The sequence below is a fragment of the Schistocerca nitens genome, chromosome 7 (assembly GCF_023898315.1).
Source record: "Schistocerca nitens isolate TAMUIC-IGC-003100 chromosome 7, iqSchNite1.1, whole genome shotgun sequence".
In the NCBI taxonomy this organism is placed as follows: Eukaryota; Metazoa; Arthropoda; class Insecta; order Orthoptera; family Acrididae; genus Schistocerca; species Schistocerca nitens.
Genome location: NC_064620.1, coordinates 319663003 through 319684842, shown reverse-complemented (window position 1 = coordinate 319684842; position 21840 = coordinate 319663003). Strand labels below are relative to the sequence as shown.

At 38.6% G+C, this 21840-nt stretch overlaps 1 protein-coding gene across 3 annotated transcripts in view; it reads left to right on the top strand.

Annotated features, from left to right (window-relative positions):
* The window catches only part of LOC126194751 (multidrug resistance-associated protein 1-like), a 368141-nt gene that overhangs the window by 99483 nt on the left and 246818 nt on the right, over positions 1–21840 (top strand). For all 3 annotated transcript variants that reach the window (XM_049933026.1, XM_049933028.1, XM_049933027.1), the window contains exon 6: positions 3933–4052. In XM_049933026.1, the coding sequence (XP_049788983.1) occupies positions 3933–4052 (120 nt within the window). The remainder of the gene's footprint in view (positions 1–3932; positions 4053–21840) is intronic.

Genomic DNA, 21840 nt, shown 5'->3' with positions numbered 1-21840 from the left:
TTTGCTGGACATAATTGTCCAAACAGCCTAGTCCAAAAGCAGATTTCCCAGGCCATCACATCCAGTTCTGGTACTGCTGATCCTTTCAAAAAACAGCTTCGAAGCACACCACTTGTCACCCAGTATAATCCTGGTCTTGACTGTATTGATCAGCTATTTTGACAAGGCTATGACTTCTTAAAATTAAGCCCGTAAATGAGATCCATTCTGTCAGAGATATTGCCCACCACACCTAGAATAGCTTTTTGTCACACTCCCAATCTCTGCAATATCCTTGTCACATCCTAGACTCCTTCTGCACCTATCTCCCTACCCTATGGCTCCTATCCCTGTGACCATTCCTCATGCAAGACTTGCCCTATGCACCCTCCTACTACTGTTATTCCAGCCCTGTAACTGGCAAATCATACACTATCAAAGGGAGAGACACCTGTGAAATGACACATTCATATACCAGCTGTTATGTAAACACTGTTAAGCCTTTTACATTAACATGAATACCACCCAGTTGTCAGTAAGAATGAATGGGCATAGGCAGAGGGTGTGTACTGGCATCACACAATATCCTGTTGAAGAGCATGCTGTGCAACATGATAGTCATGACCTCAGTGCATGTTTCACCACATGTGCCATCTGGATTCTTCCCCAGACACCAGTTTCTCAGTGCAGGTGGGAACTAGCACTACAACATGTCCTTGGTTTTCACCAGCCACCTGGGTTCTTAATTTACATTAATTCCTTCTGTCTCAGCATTTATTCACAGTTACTATGCCTTTCCTCACTCCTTCTCTATTTGTCTATATTTCACTATCTGCCTCCCACCTCTGTTACATACAATGCACTTAGCTTTTCACTCTTATTAACTTGTGCACAACGTTTTAGTAGTAATCTGTGTCTTGAATGTTACCCTGTCTTCCACCTTTAAGCTGTTAGGTTTTCAAATCTCATCCAGTGCAGTCCCCAACAATCAGTCTTTCCTTCTCATCCCATCCGGTAAGTCTCCCCTGACCCAGCATTCTGCACGGCTTTTCTAAATTGTACCTCTTTCCCTAAAACTCTCTGATCCTTTTCCTTCATCTCTTTGCCTTCTCCTTCAACACTTCCACCAGAAGAAGAAGCCACTGGCTCCAGAAGCTTGTGAGAGTTAAATCATTTTGTGTGTGTGTTGCCCTGCCACCACTTGGCGAGTGGACTTTTTATCTATCTATTTACATTACAAAATTAATATATTCAGTTTAGTCAAGGTTATTACTCTTGTAAGTCAGAAGGCTGTTAGTGGTAAAAAAATGAGAATATTTTTATGAGACATTTTAGTACGAAAATGTTTTCTGTAGATGATCTGCTAAAGAGACAATTTTCCAATAGGTTTTTGAAGCAGAAAGTAAGACTAAAAGAGTTATGAAGATTCACTCCAAATCTAAATCTGATAACAGGACAGTGTGGAATTAGGCTTGCCAATTTTGCTCAAATATGTACACTCCTGGAAATTGAAATAAGAACACCATGAATTCATTGTCCCAGGAAGGGGAAACTTTATTGACACATTCCTGGGGTCAGATACATCACATGATCACACTGACAGAACCACAGGCACATAGACACAGGCAACAGAGCATGCACAATGTCGGCACTAGTACAGTGTATATCCACCTTTCACAGCAATGCAGGCTGCTATTCTCCCATGGAGACGATCGTAGAGATGCTGGATGTAGTCCTGTGGAACGGCTTGCCATGCCATTTCCACCTGGCACCTCAGTTGGACCAGCATTCGTGCTGGACGTGCAGACCGCGTGAGACGATGCTTCATCCAGTCCCAAACATGCTCAATGGGGGACAGATCTTGCTGGCCAGGGTAGTTGACTTACACCTTCTAGAGCACGTTGGGTGGCACGGGATACATGTGGACGTGCATTGTCCTGTTGGAACAGCAAGTTCCCTTTCCGGTGATGACGATGGGTTCGATGACGGTTTGGATGTACCGTGCACTATTCAGTGTCCCCTCGACGATCACCAGTGGTGTACGGCCAGTGTAGGAGATCGCTCCCCACACCATGATGCCGGGTGTTGGCCCTGTGTGCCTCGGTTGTATGCAGTCCTGATTGTGGCGCTCACCTGCACGGCGCCAAACACGCATACGACCATCATTGGCACCAAGGCAGAAGCGACTCTCATCGCTGAAGACGACACGTCTCCATTCGTCCCTCCATTCACGCCTGTCGCGACACCACTGGAGGCGGGCTGCACGATGTTGGGGTGTGAGCAGAAGACGGCCTAACGGTGTGCGGGACTGTAGCCCAGCTTCATGGAGACGGTTGCGAATGGTCCTTGCCAATACCCCAGGAGCAACAGTGTCCCTAATTTGCTGGGAAGTGGTGGTGCGGTCCCCTACGGCACTGCGTAGGATCCTACGGTCTTGGCGTGCATCCGTGCGTCGCTGCGGTCCGGTCCCAGGTCGACGGGCACGTGCACCTTCCGCCGACCACTGGCGACAACATCGATGTACTGTGGAGACCTCACGCCCCACGTGTTGAGCAATTCGGCGGTACGTCCACCCGGCCTCCCGCATGCCCACTATACGCCCTCGCTCAAAGTCCGTCAACTGCACATACGGTTCACGTCCACGCTGTCGCGGCATGCTACCAGTGTTAAAGACTGCGATGGAGCTCCGTATGCCACGGCAAACTGGCTGACACTGACGGCGGCGGTGCACAAATGCTGCGCAGCTAGCGCCATTCGACGGCCAACACCGCGGTTCCTGGTGTGTCCGCTGTGCCGTGCGTGTGATCATTGCTTGTACAGCCCTCTCGCAGTGTCCGGAGCAAGTATGGTGGGTCTGACACACTGGTGTCAATGTGTTCTTTTTTCCATTTCCAGGAGTGTATGTATAGGATATAGAAGTATGTAGACACCACTTTTAGATTCCTTGAATATTTCACCTGAATGGGTAGTAGGAAAAGGTGAAATATTCTCTAAAGATTTACATGTAAAGTATGGAGGATTTCTGAGCAGCAATTAATGTTTTAGATCAGTAGCATAGTGGTAAAGTCACCTACTGGCAATTTGTCAGTACAGTTTGATTCCTGCTGCTACCATAATTCTTTTTTCATTTTCTCATATATAATGCAATGTTAAACGATTGGTTATAAAATTTAATTACATTTAAACAGAGCAATTTATATACATAAAAGAAGGGTAACAATGATCTTGTAGTGCTTTTGGCAAACTAAAGGGGGTTTTCTAATTTAAGATTCCAGTGTGTCTGTAATGATTTGCAGATAAAATGCGAAGAAGTTAGTGAGTTGATGAAGATCCCAGAGACAGAGGCTGTCCTTCAGTGTACTTTGTGGAGCATTAGAATTTATTTTTGTAACAAAATGTAGTTACTAGCCTTATGGAGAGACTTTTTATGAAGGACAACTAAGTCACTCAGTAAAAAAGTACAATAATTTATGGAAAGCATTACTTTTCCATGAATGAGGATAAAATTCAGGAGGTAACTAAATTATTCTTGCAATATTGGTAAAGATTCCGAAATCTTAAAGGAATTATTGAGTTTCTAATTGACATGAAGTAAAATATTGATAATGGTATTCGTATAACCTGTAAGTAATACGTGACTGTTGATGATACAAATTTTATGAATATATCTTATCTATTTTTTCTATACATAAATCCTGTTCTTATTGCAAAGCTGAAATGTGTTTAGCTATTGGAGTGCTGAAAAGTATGTTCAGAAGCTTGTATTTATCAAAATTGTCAGTAATCTTAAATTCTATATGTGGCTCATTCCTATTACAGATTTAGTATATATATGTCACTATCTATATCACTTGTAGATTAATGACAAAATACTGTGTGTTTATGAATAATGAAACTAGAATTCACTTTTTGTATAAGTTTACAAGTGTTAACTTTTTGTTCATTGTTTGCAGTTTGAACCAGCATTTTCATTCATTTCATACATGATATATTATCCACTAATACTGGTAATGTTAGCTCTGAGCTGCTTTGCCGATGCTGCACCAAGATCTTCTGAATATCCTAATGTTGAGGTGAGTATAAAGGTAAACAGACACACATTCCAAGGTCTGTGAGTGGGCCATTATTTCTTTTGAAAGAGTACATAATTTTGTTTAATTTTTCTGCATAATCAGTATTATTTTCCAGGAAGTTATGGTATGAATGGACAGGTTAGTTCTCTCTCTCTCTCTCTCTCTCTCTCTCTCTCTCTCTCTGCCCCCTGCCCCCACTCTCTCGCTCTCTTCGAAAATTGAAGCTCCCTTCTCACTCCTGTCTGTTTGTAGAGGTTAATCTCAGAAACTACTGTAGAGATTTTGATCCAGTTTTGACTGATAGTTAGACTGATTGATGAGGAAGGTTTGTGTATATAATTTCAAATATTTCGTGCAATTAGGTGAGCTATGATAAATTAAAGACCACCACTACTGTGAAAACAATAACACTGCATTCTTGCAGTACAGGTGCCACAACTTCAGACAGCAGCAATGCTTGAGCAGCCTCTGAATGTGGCCTGGTAGTCCAGCATGTATGTCAAAACCAACAGGTTGCAGGATCAGATCATGGTCAGGCAATGGACTTTTCACTATCTTTTAACCTATCATTCAGCTCTCAGTGATGTGGACATTTGCCAAAAGTGAAATGTGGTTCACATACCATGTCAAACTTTAGGTCTGTTTTTCCCATCACTGAATGTGTAGTTATGCTTGATAGTCTAGTGGTAAAGTATGGGTTCAATAAGCAAAAGGTTGTGTGATCAAATCCTAGTTCGGCAATGGATTTTTATTTATATTTATTTTTTTAACCTACCAGTTACCAGTCAGTTATGTGCAGATTTTCCCACTATACATTATACTTCAGGTCACCTTTTTTCAGTTGGCTAACAGACTAGAGAGACATGAGTTACCAAAGTGATAGTCAATTGAAATACTTCCACCAGGACACTGAGCCACACAGAATTATTATTACCAGCATCAGCACTTATACTCTCCCCCTATATGTGTTATAAATTAAAGCCACCTGCCACCTTTTTCTGCCTAATATATGGAGGCTAATCTCAGGAACTACTTTAGGGATTTTGATAACATTTTCACTAAGAGATATGTTGATTGATGAGGAAGATTTGTATACATAATTTATAAATATTTGGTGTAAATTGGCTGAAATATGATGAATTACATTCCCCCAGTGCATTTTACTGTCTGCATTTGAAGGCTACTCTCAGGAGCTACTGGAGGGACTTTGATATTCAAGATGGACTGGTGCAGTGGTGCCTTTGATGTGTGACTCACAGTTTTAGCACATTGAGATCAGATGGTCCACTCATGTCTTTAGGTACTGCAGTACAGTGGCAGTGGCATGTGCTGTTTAAATCATTTAATTTATATGAAAGTAATGATATTCAGTTACCTAAAGGTGTTCAATTTTCAATCATATCTCCACACAGCGTCAGGTGAAAAAATTTACTGATATACTAGACAAATTGCCTGGCTATAGTTATTTAATGCTATCCATACAAAGCAGGGGCTGATTGATACTCTACTTTAAAAGTGTATCTTCTAACCAGCTGTCATCCATTTCACCATGGACTAGGTTCAAGGTATTGAAACTAAGTTTCCTCAATGTGTTCCACACATCAGACACTGTACAAGGAATCCCTTCAGTGCAAGGTCACAAAAGGCCAATGATGTGATCTTTCACAGAACCCAAACAAATTTTGGCCATATCTAAAGGCTGTCAGTGGCACCAAAGTTAGTGTCCAGGCGCTAGCATATGAGACAGGAGCTGAAATTGAGGGCAACAAAGTAAAAGCTGAAATGCTTAATGCCATTTTCAAATGTTCCTTTACAAAGGAAATCTTATGAGAATTTCCCCAGTTTAATCCTCATACTACTGAAAAGATGAATGAAATAAGTATTAATATCAGTAGTGTTGAGAAATTGCTGAAATCCCTAAAATTGAACAAAGCTCCAGGCCGTGGTATAATTCCTGTTAGAGTTTTTGGGTGAGTTAGCCCCTCTTCTAAATGTAAACTATTGTAGATTCCTTGAACAAAAAACTAAGCCCAGTTCTTGGAAAAAGGCACAGGTCACACCTGTCTACCACCTGTCTACAAGAAGGGTAGTAGAAGTGATCCACAAAACTACTGTCCAATATCCTTGACATAAGTTTGTTGTAGATTCATAGAATATATTCTGAACTCAAACACAATGAGGTATCTTGGACAGAATGACCTCCTCAATGCCAACCAGCATGGATTTTGGAAACATCGATCATGTGAAATCCAACTCACATTTTTCTCACATGACATACTGAAAGCTTTGGATCAAGGTAACCAGGTAGATGCAGTATTTCTTGATTTCCAAAAAGCATTTGACTCAGTACCACACCTACACTTATTGTCAAAAGTACAATAAGTGAAATTTATGACTGGATTGAAGACTTTTTCGTAGGAAGGGCACAGCATGTTATCCTGGATGGAGAGTCATTGTCAGATTCAGAAGTAACTTAGGGTGTGATCCAGGGAAGAGTATTGGGGTCCATTCTGTTAATATTGTATATTAATGAACGTCAGGCAATATTAATAGTAAAATCAGTCATTTTGCAGATAATGCAGTTACCTATAATGAAGTACTATCTGAAAGAAGCTGCATAAATATTCAGTCAGATCTTGATAAGATTCAAGAGTGGTGCAGAGATTGGCACCTCACTCTAATTGTTCAGAAATGTAAAATTTTTCACTTCACAAAATGAGAAAATGTAGTATCCTATGACTATAATATCAATGAGTCACTGTTGGAATTGGTCAACTCATATGAATACCTTGGTATAATGCTTTGTAGAGATATGAGATGGAATGAAAACATAGTTTCAGTCATGGGTAAAGCAGGTGGGAAACTTTGGTTTATTAGTAGAATCCTGGGAAAGTGCAATCAGTCTACAAAGAGACTGCTTATAAATCACTTGTGTGACTGGTTCTAGAATATTGCTCAAGTGTGTGGGTCCCATACCAGATAGGACTAACAAGAGATATTGGATATGTACAGGAAGGGCAATATCAATGCTCACAGGTGTACATAATCTATGGGAGAGAGTCACAGAGATACTGAAGGAACTGAATTGGAAGACTCTTGAAGGTAGACATAAACTATCCCAAGAGGGTCTATTGACAAAGTTTCAAGAACCAACTTTAAATAAACACTTTAGGAATGTAAGGATTGTATGGATAATGTTAGAAAAATTACTGCACACACAGAGGCATTCAAACCATCATTCTTCCCATGCTCCTTATGTGAGCGGAACAGGAAGAATCCCTAATAACTGGTACAATGGGAGATACACTCTGCCATGAATCTCATGGTGGTTTGTAGAGTATAGATGTAGGTGTTTATGCCATTTGTTTCCCCACATATTGTCTACCATGCAACCACAATATTGGCTGTGAATGGCAACAGGAGCAGGACTAGAGATATCCAATGGTGAGCAAAGCATTAGGCAACACAGATTAGTTGAACAGCTTAGTTGACAAGTAACTTATAACAGTCCTACAGTACTAGTGGTGTAGATGCAAAATAGAGCAATGGCATGGTAAACAAAGCAACAATCGCATTATAACTACAGCAACATTTGCCAAAGTTGACATTTCATCAGAAAGGAACCTAAGGAATTTTTCAGAGTGAAAGAGAAGTGGCAGATGAAATACTAAACAATGGAAAATCCAGGATGGAATGTAACAATATTATAACAATAAAATTTGCTACTCACCACATAGCGGAGATGCTGAGTTTCAGATAGGCACAACAATAAGACTGTCACAAATAAAGCTTTCGGCCATTAAAGCCTTCATCAACAGTAGACGACACACACACACACACACACACACACACACACACACACACACACACACACAGGACTGTAGTCTCAGCAACTGAAACCACACTGTGTGCAGCAGCACCAGTCTTGATGGGAATGGTGACTGGGTGGTGGTAAGGAGAAGGATGGGGCAGAGGGGGATGGATAGTAAAGGGGAGAGAAGAAAACTCAACCCAAGAAGCCATCTTCCTAGATGTTGACCTCAACCTCAAACATGGCTGCATCAGTACCTCTGTCCATATCAAACCAACTGACCACCAGCAATACCTCCACTTCCACAGCTGCCACCCATTCCATAGCAAGAATTCCCTTCCTTACAGCCTAGCCACCCATGATCGTCACATCTGTATGACAAGCAGTCCTTCTCAAAATATACCGAAGGTCTCACTGAAGCCTTGACAGACCGTAATTATCCTTGAAACCTTGTTTTTTTTTTTTTTTTTTTTAAAGAAAAAAAACCTTCCATGCCTTATCTTTTCAGTCTCCCACTCCCACTACCTCAAAAAGGCCCACCATCCAGCCACAGAGGAGCATTCCTCTTGTAACTCAGTACCACTCAGGACTGGAGTAATTGAATTACAGTCTCTGCCAGCATGTCGAATGCCTCTCATCATGCCCTGAAATGAGAAACATCCTGACCACTAGCCTTCCCACTCCTCCCACAGTTGTATTCAAATGGTTCAAATGGCTCTGAGCACTATACGACGTAACTTATGAGGTTGTCAGTCCCCTAGAACTTAGAACTACTTAAACCTAAGGAGGCAGGATTCGAACCTGCGACCATAGGGGTTGTGCGGTTCCAGACTGTAGCGCCTAGAACGGATCGGCCACCCAAGCTGGCCACAGTTGTATTCCACCATATACTGAACCTACACAATATACTCATCCATCCCTACACAGTCCTTGCTCCCAACACCTCACCTCATTGCTCGTACCACTGTAATAGACCTAGATGCAAGATCTGTCCCATACATCCTCCCACCACCACCTACTCCAGTCCGGACCCAAACATCATCTATGCCATCAAAGACAGAGCTACCTGTGAAATTAATCATGTGATCTACAAGCTAAGCTGCAACCACTGTGCTGCCCTCTATGTGGGCATGTCAACCAACAAGCTGTCTGTCTGCATGAATGGCCACTGACAAACTGTGTCTAGGGAACAAAGTAGACCACACTCTTGCTGAACATGCTGCCAAATGTGACATCCTTCTTTTTGATGACTGCTTTATGGTCTGTGCCATATAGGCCCTTCCCACCAACACCAGCTTTTCTGAATTGCACAGGTGGGAACTTTCCCTGCGATACATCCTACATTCCTGTAACCCTCCTGGACTCAACCTTTGTTAGTTGCTGTCCTCACCCATCCAGCCCCTTCCCTGTTCCCATTCCAGCACTAAACAGCTGTCATTACACCATCACACCCAGTCTTCTCTCATTTTCCACTACTACTCCCCCCCTCCCCACCTCTGCCTGGCCCTCCTTCTAACCTGCACCTACAGCACTTCACTGTCCAGCAGCCCCACCATACTATCCCTCCCTGCCCCAGTCCTCCTTACCCTCACCCAGTTGCCATACCCATCATGCACTGGTGCACACCATCAGTTTTTCTTACCTTCCATCTCCTACCTGGACTCTTCTGTCCTACAACATGTTGCATGACTAACATGGGTCATTTACTTAACTCTGCAAAAAATCCTGTTAGTCTATTGTCGTTGTCATACATGAAATACCTGCCAGTGCAGTCCTACTGTTGTGGGTTGTAGGTGCTACTATATAGATTGTAAAAAAGAAGAGACTCTGCAATAGGGACTTTGCATACAGACAGAGCAAAGAGAGATTTGGTGCTCCTAAAGGAGAAGTAGAAATAGAGAGGCAAGTATGTTAGGATCGAAGAAGAAAAGAATACAGTATCCCATATGAGGTGTGTTTAAAATTCTGGAATATTCATAATTTCATGACAATGGTGTGTTGGACTGAAATGTGGTTGACATCCATGCACACATATGTGTTTAATGTGTAACTGCCAGAAGTTTCATTGTTATATGTCTGTTAGTTATTGTTCAGTGCTGTATTGAGCAGAATGTTGTGTTACAAATTTTGTAAATTTCAACATGGCAGGGCTAGAGGAGCAACAAGTCTGCATTAAATTTTGCGTGGAACTCAAGAAAACCTTTCCAGACACACACCAAATGATGCAGAAGGCCTATGGTGAAGAGTGCTTAAGCCATACTCAGTGTTATGAATGATTCACATTTTTTAAAAATGGCTGAATGGAAGTTAAACATGACCCTTGTTCAGGACACCCTTTGTCTTCTACCAACAACACTCATGTCAGCAACATCAATGAAAAAGTGCACACCAATTGAAGACTGACTGCCCAAGAGATTGCATAAGAATGTAACATTTCAGTTGGATCGACACACCATCTTGGAATGCATCATGTTGTCACCAAGTTCGTCCCACTTCTCATGAGTGAATACCAGAAAGGTCTCCGCCTCACAATCTGTGAAGAGCTTTTGGATCATGCAAATGAGAACTAGATGTTGCTTAAGAGAATTGTAACTGGTGATGAAATGTGGTTCTATTGTTACGATGTTGAGACCAAGGTTCAATTTCCACAATGGGTCAGGAAGGTTCTCCAATGCCAAAAAAAACTCATCAGGTCAGATCAAATGTCAAAGCCATGGTAATAGTTTTCATTGACTTTGAAGGATTAGTTCATCATGAATTCATGCCACAGGGACAAACTGTTAATCAATGGTACTATCATGATGTGTTATGATGCCTGCAAGAGAATGTGAGAAGGAAGCGGCCTGAAATGGGGTGAGGCAATTCATGGTTAGTGCATCATAATAACGTGCCTGCACATTCATCCCTGTTAGTATGTGACTACTACCCAAAAAAAGGAATTCACTTGCTGCCTCATCCTCTCTGTTTACTCTCCAGACCTGGGTTCTGTGGTCTTCTTTTTGTTTACAAAGTTGAAAACCCCATTGAAAAGATGAAGATTTGCAACCATAGACGAGATAAGAGAAAATTCACAGATTGTGCTTCGCACAATCCAGGCATATCAAGACTGCTTCCAGAAGTGGAAACAGCATTGGGAGCAGTGTATTAACTCTTTAACTGCTCTGGACGTGTTAACACGCTTGCCTTTGTACATGTTCCTGTGTGCTCTGAACGTGTTTACACATGCCACCAGTCCTTCTACCTGGTACTCTAAATGTGTCTACACATAGACATGTTCAGAGTACCAGGTAGAAGGATTGGTGGCACACGTAAATACGTTCAGAGCTCACAGGGACTGGTACAAAGGCGTCCGCGTTAACACATCCAGAGACAGTTAAAGGGTTAATTGTGGAGGAGAGTATTTCAAGGGAGACCATGGACAATAACTAAAAGCTAAGTGTAGAAAATTTTTGTGGATAAAGTTCCAGAAATTTTTGAACAGACCTTGTAGATGAATTCCTTTCCAAACCCCCACACAGGGACCCCATCTGCTAAGGTACTTTGCTGTGGTGCTGGAGCGAGAAGTTATTCAGCATTCCCTATAGAATGGACTTTCTGTTGCTCCATCATCACAGACACCCAGAAAATTGATCCTAACAAACCCCTACAAAATACAATGGGATAGGCAAGTACATTCAAATAAGTCATCATCTGCAGTTGGTCTGTTCGTTGGTCAACACTCAATGGAGGTGATATCGGTACCCATGATAACCTCCCCTAATAAAATTCAAATACAAACCCAACCATTCTATTCTTCTTTCTTCATGTTCAAAAATTAACAAAATCAATAACTTCTTATTCTAAATTCCACAATATTTATCTTAGTATATTCATACCTTTATGAAAAGACCATATGAGTTAAAGCATTTCTCTGAAAGTGTCATAGTGCTACAATTTCCTTCACTTTCTATTACTATCACATGATAAAAGACCTAAAATCGTTCTTATTCTTGGCTTTTAGTGTAGTACATATACAACTTAAATTGTCAAAATTTTCCTTGAAATGTTAATTTGTAGCTTAGTTTATTAACTAAGCCCATGCCTATCTCTGTAAATGTACTGATGCAATTATTATTGAATAAACACTAGACAGGGGCAGTATCTTATTTTATTTTATTTTTTTAGTTCTATTTCTGGAAGAAGTGGTGGTAGAAGGTATAACAGTAATAAAAAATAATAGAAGAGTCAAAGAAGATAGTAGTTGTCCCTGAGAAAACTAAGATAGAAATGCAGAAAAAATTTAAATCAAACTGCAGACTGCCAGTTGTGGTCAATCCACCAATTTTGCAAAGGGCACAAACTCTCCTGGGTCCTTAAATCTTTTAATCATATCTATATTGTGTAGTTTCTTATCTTGCCTCACATCAGGATTTATTAGATATATAGTGCTTTTGGATGCAGTATATTCTGAACTTTAAAAGGTCCACTGCAAAACTGAAAAAAATTTGCTTGTTTCCTTCTTTAAATTCGATCTATGATGATACTAACACACTGACACCATATCATTTATTTGAAAGTTTTGTAAAATATCCTTACCATTAAAAATTCTGACTCTTTTTTGTGCCTGTGTAATCAGATTCTCTTGTACTTTGTCTTACAACTTTTCTAAATTAGTCACCAGTGAATTTGGCCTTGTAAATAATTTTAACATGAACTCTCCTATGAAGGTTTTATTCATAATTTCTGCAGGAGCTAATCCTGTTGACATATGGAGTATATCATTAAGAATTACTTGAAATTCTGGCACTAGTTGTGCCCAGGTAGTGTGCGTCATAGAACAGTATGTTTTACACAGTTGTACTAATTCCTTCATAGTACATTCACAAAGATTAGTTTAAGGACTATACTTGGATGTAGTTACATGTCTTACTCCTTCCCAAACCAAGTATTTCATAAAAATTATTGTTAATAAATTGTGGGTCATTATCTGTTAATAGAGGTTATAATTTACTCACATCTGAAAATACACTTGAAAACAATGCATTATTGCAGTGGTATTTGTTTGTTTTATGAGATACAGTTTAACATAAATTGACCAATATTAATGTTCTTCAGCACTTTCCTTGGAAACAGTGTTAGTATTAAGTGATTCTGCTTTTTCTTGTATGGTAGAATTTACAAATTTGTGTAACCGTTCCTCCAAAGCAGATAGCATTTCAGATGTGCTAACTATTTCTCTAAATTCTTTACATTGTTCTAAAACATTAACACACTCATCCACCTCTGAGATTAGCTCTTTTACTTTCTTGCAAACTAAATCATGTTGTTTACTATCTCATCCTTCAACTTCTGGGGAAACTGGGTCAAAGTAACCACAATGTTAGTTAATATAGCTTCTATTTCCTGTTCGACACTTTCTGTTATCTCTAACTTTAGTTCTTCTTTCATATTTTCTACCTTGACAGATAGTTCATTACTTTTAGACTCTATAAACAGAGCACGAGATGTGATGTACACACACACACAGTAGCAGAAATAGTTGCTTGTTGGATTTTCCTTTTTCGAGGCTAGCTGTTGTCCATAATAACTATAAACATTTGGACATAAAATTTTTCAATAAGTTACCATACTCAGCTCGTACAGCCCCATTTAATAAATTCAAGAGTGTATTGCAAAATTGGTTAAAATGCAGTGAATTCTATACAATTGAAGAATTCCTAGGAAGTACTCATTATAATATAAGCTTTTAATAAGTGATAAAGAAATGTTTTTAATTCTTAAATAAGCTAAATAATTCTGTGTATGCAAGTGTGTATTGTGCTAAACTGTACTCCATTGTAAACTTCGACGAAGCCAATTGTATGAAAAATACTGAAAGATGAATAAAAATATTCTGTTCTATTCTATTCTATTCTATTTTACTTTGTCAGATAGTTTCTTAATATTAAAATCTATTTTGTTAGAAACTTCCTTAATATTAATATGTACTTTGTCAGTTAATTGCTTCCTAGTGTCAGATAGTTTCTTATTTGTTAAATCTACTTTGTCAGATAATTTCTTAAAGTCAGAATTCATTTCATCAGACAGTTGTTGCAATAAACATTTAAACCATTTTGGAGCCTGTGCTGCCATTTTTTTTGTAATGATTGGCATACAATGCAAATTTTCCTGTTATGTACCCTCTATTATTGCACAGTTTTCTTAAACATAGTAACATTGAAACATTGTGCCATTCTCTACACAAAAAAAACTTTTCAAAGTGGATTTTTGGATATTTCTGGCCAGCTCACCTTTTCTGATGATCTGCACTGTCTCTTTAAGTAGCTGATGCAACTACATGTGTGTGGCAATTGGCACAACCAATGTCTCGAACACAGTGATAGGTGGACTGCGCTGTGTTGTATAGTGCCACCCCTGCGACACTGCTCAGCTACTACTGTGTCTCTGTCAATGTCAGGATTTAAAATCTTCTTCTCCAAACCTGTTGAAAAATTCTACTCCTCCCAACCCACTGATTAATTTCTCCATTGTATTTAAAACATCCTTTTATTCACATGTTGATCTTTAGTGGACATGTTAATTTGATTGAAGTTGCTGTAATACTTGTACCATAATCACGTAAGTATGGCTTGCCTTCAGATTTCGTGAATTGTTCTGATATTTCCTTTCACTTTCTTCTTAATTGATTGTTACTGAGTTTAGTAATTTATCATTCACTGAATTTCAAGATTTTGCAAGCTTATAATTCTTTATTTTCTTCCTTTCGCTTCAGTGCTCCACATCCTGTACACTGGGAACTAGATGAAGTGTTTTTCTTGCTGGTTAAGGGTTTTATGTAGCTGCTGGCTCACTCCTTGTAGTTGCAACTGTGACCGAATACTTCATGAGGTCTATCACCTGATGTGATGTCTGATGTATTTACCTTTTTCTTTTAATCCATTCACCATAATTGATTCTCTCCAAGTAGAGGTCTTGCTAATCAATGTCTCTGAAATCCCATGTGTAACTGAGGGAAGGCTTGACTTCTTCACATTCTACAGATTTTATTTGAGCAAAGGAAGATAATTTCTACTCATATCACAGAAAAGCACATCCCCTACTTTCCTTTCACAAACATATATTTCCTTGAATAGGTGTTCAGATCATTAGAGTGATTTTTGAATTAGAGCAAAACACAACTTTTCATAATACATATGCCTCAAAGGCTCAACATGACTTTAAAGATTACCATATATGAGTATTTCATTTGTCACAACACCATCTTGTCATGTTGACAGAATCTTCTGTCGGTTCTTGGTAGAACAACATTATAATAAATGAAAAACACCAGTTTGCTTTTGTTCTACAATATTACTTTTATTTTGTTAATCATGATGATTGAAGTGATTGTTATAGCAAGCAGAAATCTACTAATCCAGTATTGCTGGCCCCTGTTTTGACCAAAACTGAGTGGTATCTTCATACATGTCTGTCAGGGGCCTGAAGATGGTGTAGTAAATTGCCAAAACTGGTAGCCAAATAAAATAGGTTTGGAAACTAAATGGCTGAAAGGTGTTTGATTTGACATCCTGTATCAAACAGTTGAATCCAGTAACCGTCATTCAAAAGATGGATATACAGATCTTGTCTTTTGATTTCATTCTTGGAGAATGTGGTTGCTCTCTAACAGTCAAGCCACTGCCAAGCTGTAATGCCAAAATATAAAGGACTCCATGAACAGCAGGTGAAGCCATTCATTTGTCATCACAGCTTGCCATTTTCTCATATTCCACACCTCCCGTTTAATGTCTGCACATACAAAAATGAACACCCATACACACTATGCTTTCCATGACTTACTCTCTATTTAATATTAGTCTGTCGTGATATTGTTTCCTTGTTCTATGCAAGGAGTGTGAAATTTTGTTTGCTAAATGGCATGTAACATTTCAAACTGTCCCCTCAGCTTGAGATACAAAGATTGAAATCACCATATAGCACCTGAGGTAGCTGTAGCTGGGACAGCAGTGTATTCCATTCTTCTTTAGCTGCCTTGTTTTCAGTGAGTATTGTCCAGATAGGTCTGTTAACATGAGTTCATTCTCCTCCTGATTTGAAGTACATTTCAAAAAAGGAAGCTGTAGAAATGTTTTATATTTGATGTTTTCGATGCAGACTTCCTGTACTGAATCTGGCTGACTGAGCATCTCATTGAAGAATCTTGAAGATCATTGTTTGAAATAATGCTAAGAAATTCTTTTCTTATGTTTAATTCTGCTCTGATAGAGACCAGTCCCATAGCTGATATCTGGCTGCAGATATCTGAAAGTTGGTATCATTTGTTAAAAGATCACAGGAATATCCTGGAGGGTGAATGTAGAATGTAGTTTATTCTTCTCATAATGTACAGTTACAGATCAAAGATTTTTGTACTGGAGACATGTCAAATTACTTTAAAAAATGTTATAGTAATTAACATATTTCAGCAGGCGTTTCTACATTTTTACACATGAAGAATTTAACAAGAACATATATAACGCTTATGCTCATTTTGCAGCTTGCAATAAAATTTGTACAATATATTAACAATTTATTATACAATACATAATACTACAGTAGTACAAGTTTATATGCCAACTAGCTCTGCAGATGATGAAGAAATTGATGAAATGTATGATGAGATAAAAGAAATTATTCAGATAGTGAAGGGAGATGAAAATTTAATAGTCATGGGTGACTGGAATTCGAGTGTAGGAAAAGGGAGAGAAGGAAACATAGTAGGTGAATATGGATTGGGGCTAAGAAATGAAAGAGGAAGCCGTCTGGTAAAATTTTGCACAGAGCATAACTTAATCATAGCTAACACTTGGTTCAAGAATCATAAAAGAAGATTGTATACATGGAAGAATCCCGGAGATACTAAAAGGTATCAGATAGATTATATAATGGTAAGACAGAGATTTAGGAACCAGGTTTTAAATTGTAAGACATTTCCAGGGGCAGATGTGGACTCTGACCACAATCTATCGGTTATGAACTGCAGACTAAAATTGAAGAAACTACAAAAAGGTGGGAATTTAAGGAGATGGGACCTGGATAAGCTGACTAAACCAGAGGTTGTACAGAGTTTCAGGGAGAGTATAAGGGAACAATTGACAGCAGTGGGGGAAAGAAGTACAGTAGAAGAAGAATGGGTAGCTCTGAGGGATGAAGTAGTGAAGGCAGCAGAGGATCAAGTAGGTAAAAAGACGAGGGCTAGTAGAAATCCTTGGGTAACAGAAGAAATATTGAATTTAATTGATGAAAGGAGAAAATATAAAAATGCAGTAAATGAAGCAGGCAAAAAGGAATACAAACATCTCAAAAATGAGATCGACAGGAAGTGTAAAATGGCTAAGCAGGGATGGCTAGAGGCCAAATGTAAGGATGTAGAGGCTTATCTCACTAGGGGTAAGATAGATACTGCTTACAGGAAAATTAAAGAGACCTTTGGAGAAAAGAGAACCACTTGTATGAATATCAAGAGCTCAGATGGAAACCCAGTTCTAACCAAAGAAGGGAAAGCAGAAATGTGGAAGGAGTATATAGAGGGTCTATACAAGGGCGATGTACTTGAGGACAATATTATAGAAGTGGAAGAGAATGAAATGGGAGATGCGATACTGCATGAAGAATTTGACAGAGCACTGAAAGACCTGAGCCGAAACAAGGCCACGGGAGTAGACAACATGCCAATAGAACTACTGACGGCCTTGGGAGAGCCAGTCCTGACAAAACTCTACCATCTGGTGAGGAAGATGTATGAGACAGGCGAAGTACCCTCAGACTTCAAGAAGAATATAATAATTCCAATCCCAAAGATAGCAGGTGTTGACAGATGTGAAAATTACCTAACTATAAGTTTAACAAGTCACAGCTGCAAAATACTAACGTGAATTCTGTACAGACGAATGGAAAAACTGGTAGAGGCGGACCTCGGGGAAGATCAGTTTGGATTCCGTAGAAATGTTGGAACACATGAGACAATACTGACCTTACGACTTATCTTAGAAGAAAGATTAAGGAAAGGCAAACCTACATTTCTAGCATTTGTAGACTTAGAGAAAGCTTTTGACAATGTTGACTGGAATACTCTCTTCCAAATTCTAAAGGTGGAAGGGGTAAAATACAGGGAGCGAAAGGATATTTACAATTTGTACAGAAACCAGATAGCAGTTATAAGAGTCGAGGGACATGCAAGAGAAGCAGTGGTTGGGAAGGGAGTGAGACAGGGTTGTAGCCTCTCCCTGATGTTATTCGATCTGTATATTGAGCAAGCAGTAAAGGAAACAAAAGAAAAATTTGGAGTAGGTATTAAAATCCATGGAGAAGAAATACAAACTTTGATGTTCACCGATGACATTGTAATTCTGTCAGAGACAACAAAGGACTTGGAAGAGCAGTTGAATGGAATGGACATTGTCTTGAAAGGAGGATATAAGATGAACATCAACAAAAGCAAAACGAGGATAACGGAATGTAGTCAAATTAAGTTGGGTGATGCTGAGGGAATTAGATTAGAAAACGAGACACTTAAAGTAGTAAAGGAGTTTTGCTATTTGGGGAGCAAAATAACTGATGATCGTCGAAGTAGAGAAGATATAAAATGTAGACTGGCAATGGCAAGGAAAGCGTTTCTGAAGAAGAGATATTTGTTAACATCGAATATAGATTTAAGTGTCAGGAAGTCGTTTCTGAAAGTATTTGTATGGAGTGTAGCCATGTATGGAAGTGAAACATGGAAGATAAATAGTTTGGACAGGAAGAGAATAGAAGCTTTTGAAATGCTGAAGATTAGATGGGTAGACCACATAACTAATGAGGAGGTATTGAATAGAATTGGGGAGAAGAGGAGTTTGTGGCACAACTTGACGAGAAGAAGGGATCGGTTGGTAGGACATGTTCTGAGGCATCAAGGGATCACAAATTTAGCATTGGAGGGCAGCGTGTAGGGTAAAAATCGTAGAGGGAGACCAAGAGATGGATACACTAATCTGATTCAGAAGGATGTAGGTTGCAGTAGGTACTGGGAGATGAAGAAACTTGCACAGGATAGGGTAGCATGGAGAGCTGCATCAAACCAGTCTCAGGACTGAAGACCACAACAACAACAACACATCATCTTTATTGTTTCTTTTTCTTTTCAAATTACCAAACTGTCCTGCATGAGTTCTTCAATTGAATTATAACATTTTTCCTCTAGTATATTAAATAACAATCTTTTTAGTGGGTCAAACTCGATATTTAACAGATTTGTGTTATTTAATTTATTGCAAATTTTTAATCCCATGTACAATGGTGTTTGAGCATAAAGTTTTATATTATGAGAGGGAAGTTTGAAACTGTCTCTGTGATGAGTGCTGTAATTGTGATTGAAATGAAAATTGTCAAGTAAGTTTTGATTTTTATAGATGAAAATAAAAATTTCATAGGTGTACGGAGAAGGAATGGTGATAGGGTTTTATATCCATAAGACTTCTGTCCCATTCCTCTCAGTTGAAAGGACAGTTTTCAGACTTCCTGAGGTTGGAAATGTTTACATCTGATAAACTGTCTACTGAATGAATAGTTTCTGAATATGAGGCTGAAGACTGTTGTCACCTAGAAACAGATTGCTATCTGTTATTGTCTCTGTTAGTGACTTCTAGGAGCTGACTGGCCTGGAAGGCACTCAGTGTACCAGTTGCCGTAGGGTAGAGAGCTCTTGAAGTGTCAGTGGAAGAAGAGAAGTAAGATTTATGCTCACAAACAAATAATGAAAATGAGGGAATTATGTGTAATTCCATGTATCGAATGTGTCATCCTTAGCATGGAAGCTGTATACATATCCTCAGTAATTGTCAATCTGAGCAACTGCTGCCATACCAGGATAACTATTTTCCATAAGTATGATCACGGCCTCTTTGAATGACATGTTGTAGAGGATAATGGGGTGGCCATCTCTTCAATGCAAGCACTTTAAAAGAGAAGCAGCACAGCTTCTTGCCCTCTGCTGCATTTGTTACATTGCTTGTGACTATGGTACTGGTTATTCATACACCAGAATCTTAGTCATTTGTAACATAACCAAACAGGAAGAATATAGGGTTAAGCTTCACATCTGGTCAAACCTGGGGACTGTCTGAGACCCAAAAGTTAGGCAACATGTTTGGAGTTTAATAACAGTTGATTTCCCATCTAATTATTTTATTGGTGAATCCCTTCATGTTACTAATATTAACAGCTGATTCATTTTTGGAAAGTATTTGCTGTTTTTCAGTTTCTACAGCTCCTCCCTGAATAACATCTTACTTATTCAATGCTGACAGGAATGAAACTAAATATAAAAGTGTAATAAATAGGATTATACAAAGCGATTAGTAGGGAATGCATTTTTTACTTCCCTTGCTTTATCCTACTTTTGCTGACAGAAGCTACATTAATAATGTTTTATTTTTTGTTTGTTTATTTTTATATTTTTAAAACACTGTCACATGAGCATTCCACAATGTCATAACCAGTTTTGACCTGATAGAAGTCATCTTTAAACTACCAATGGTTAAAAGGAGACAAAGAAGCATTACATCTTTCTCAGGTTTCTTTTACATAATGATTAAAAGGGATAAAATTACACCTAAGGACACATGCTGCAACTGGTGATGCAAAGTTGATAAAATAATAGAAAATTTTCCACCGCTTACAGCATGCAGCTTTAGGTACAATTTTACTATTTTTATCAGCCTGTAGATATATTCTGTAATGTTCTTTCTCACCTCCTTTTATATATTGACCAATTACTGGTTCATTGAAACCTGTTACAACATTTTGAAATGATCATGTGACTGTGTCATAAGAAATATAATAAACAAAATAAAATAATCAGTCACTTAATATCCATGGGCAGTACACCATTTTTTCCACATTAATAATTGTGACTTTAGTTTTAAGACGTATTCACTTTCCAAATGACATTTGATGAATTTCCCATCATTATTTATTTTTTCAGTAAAAACCAAATAAGAGCCACAGCCATTTGGTTTGTATCTGTTGTTCTTAATTAATGTATAACTTTCATGGGGTATTGTACCAACAGAAATAGTATCAGTTTGCCTTTCACAAAATATCACCTTCTTCTGAGTGTTAAGCCTACTTTGCTACTTGTGAGATTGTTTTCTGTAGCAATCTTTTTTGCTGAACAATGAGCTAATTGTCTACTGTATAATTTTATTTCTTATTTTTCATAATATGCTGAAATTACATGTAGACTACAGTGTTACCATCTTACTGTTCACAACATAAAGCATGACGGTAACTGCTGCAGTTAAGTTCCTTGACTAGTGTTCATATTCTGTGAAATGATTGGCTCATCCTTCTCTCTATACATAAAATTACTCATAATGGATCAGATAGAGGAGCTATGAGGTGTTAATAAGCTGCCAAAAAGCCAGACAGTTTGTGTGGTATTATCATGCAGATTACAACACCCTCTTACACAAAAACTTCACATAAATTCAGCAAATTCATATATTGGGTTTCTCTGCATAAGCAAGAATCTGTTTGTTATGAAAGCACACTTGCTGTCTGAAGATTAATCATACTTAACTGAAGTAGCTTCATGTGATACAAGTAGCAGTTCCTATTCACATTGCCAATTATAGTAAGTATTGAATGATCACTAGCAGTATTAATAATTACAAGGAGAGATCAATTCTCACTGAAAAGAAGAGGCGTTGAGCCAGGCATGTAGCATTTTGCTGTGTGCCATCTTCTGCTCATTCCCCCTTTTCTTCAGAAACAGTAATCTGTTCTCACATTAATTTATTTTGAGTTCCCGAGATCCATATGTGAAAAGATCACTGGATCTAGGAAGAGTCAATTATTACAATTTTTGTTTAGTACATGAGTACATTGAACTTATGATGCTCAACATATATACTATCATACATTACTCTGCTTAGAAACATACAGAAATACACAAAATTAATTTTATGCTATGCTATA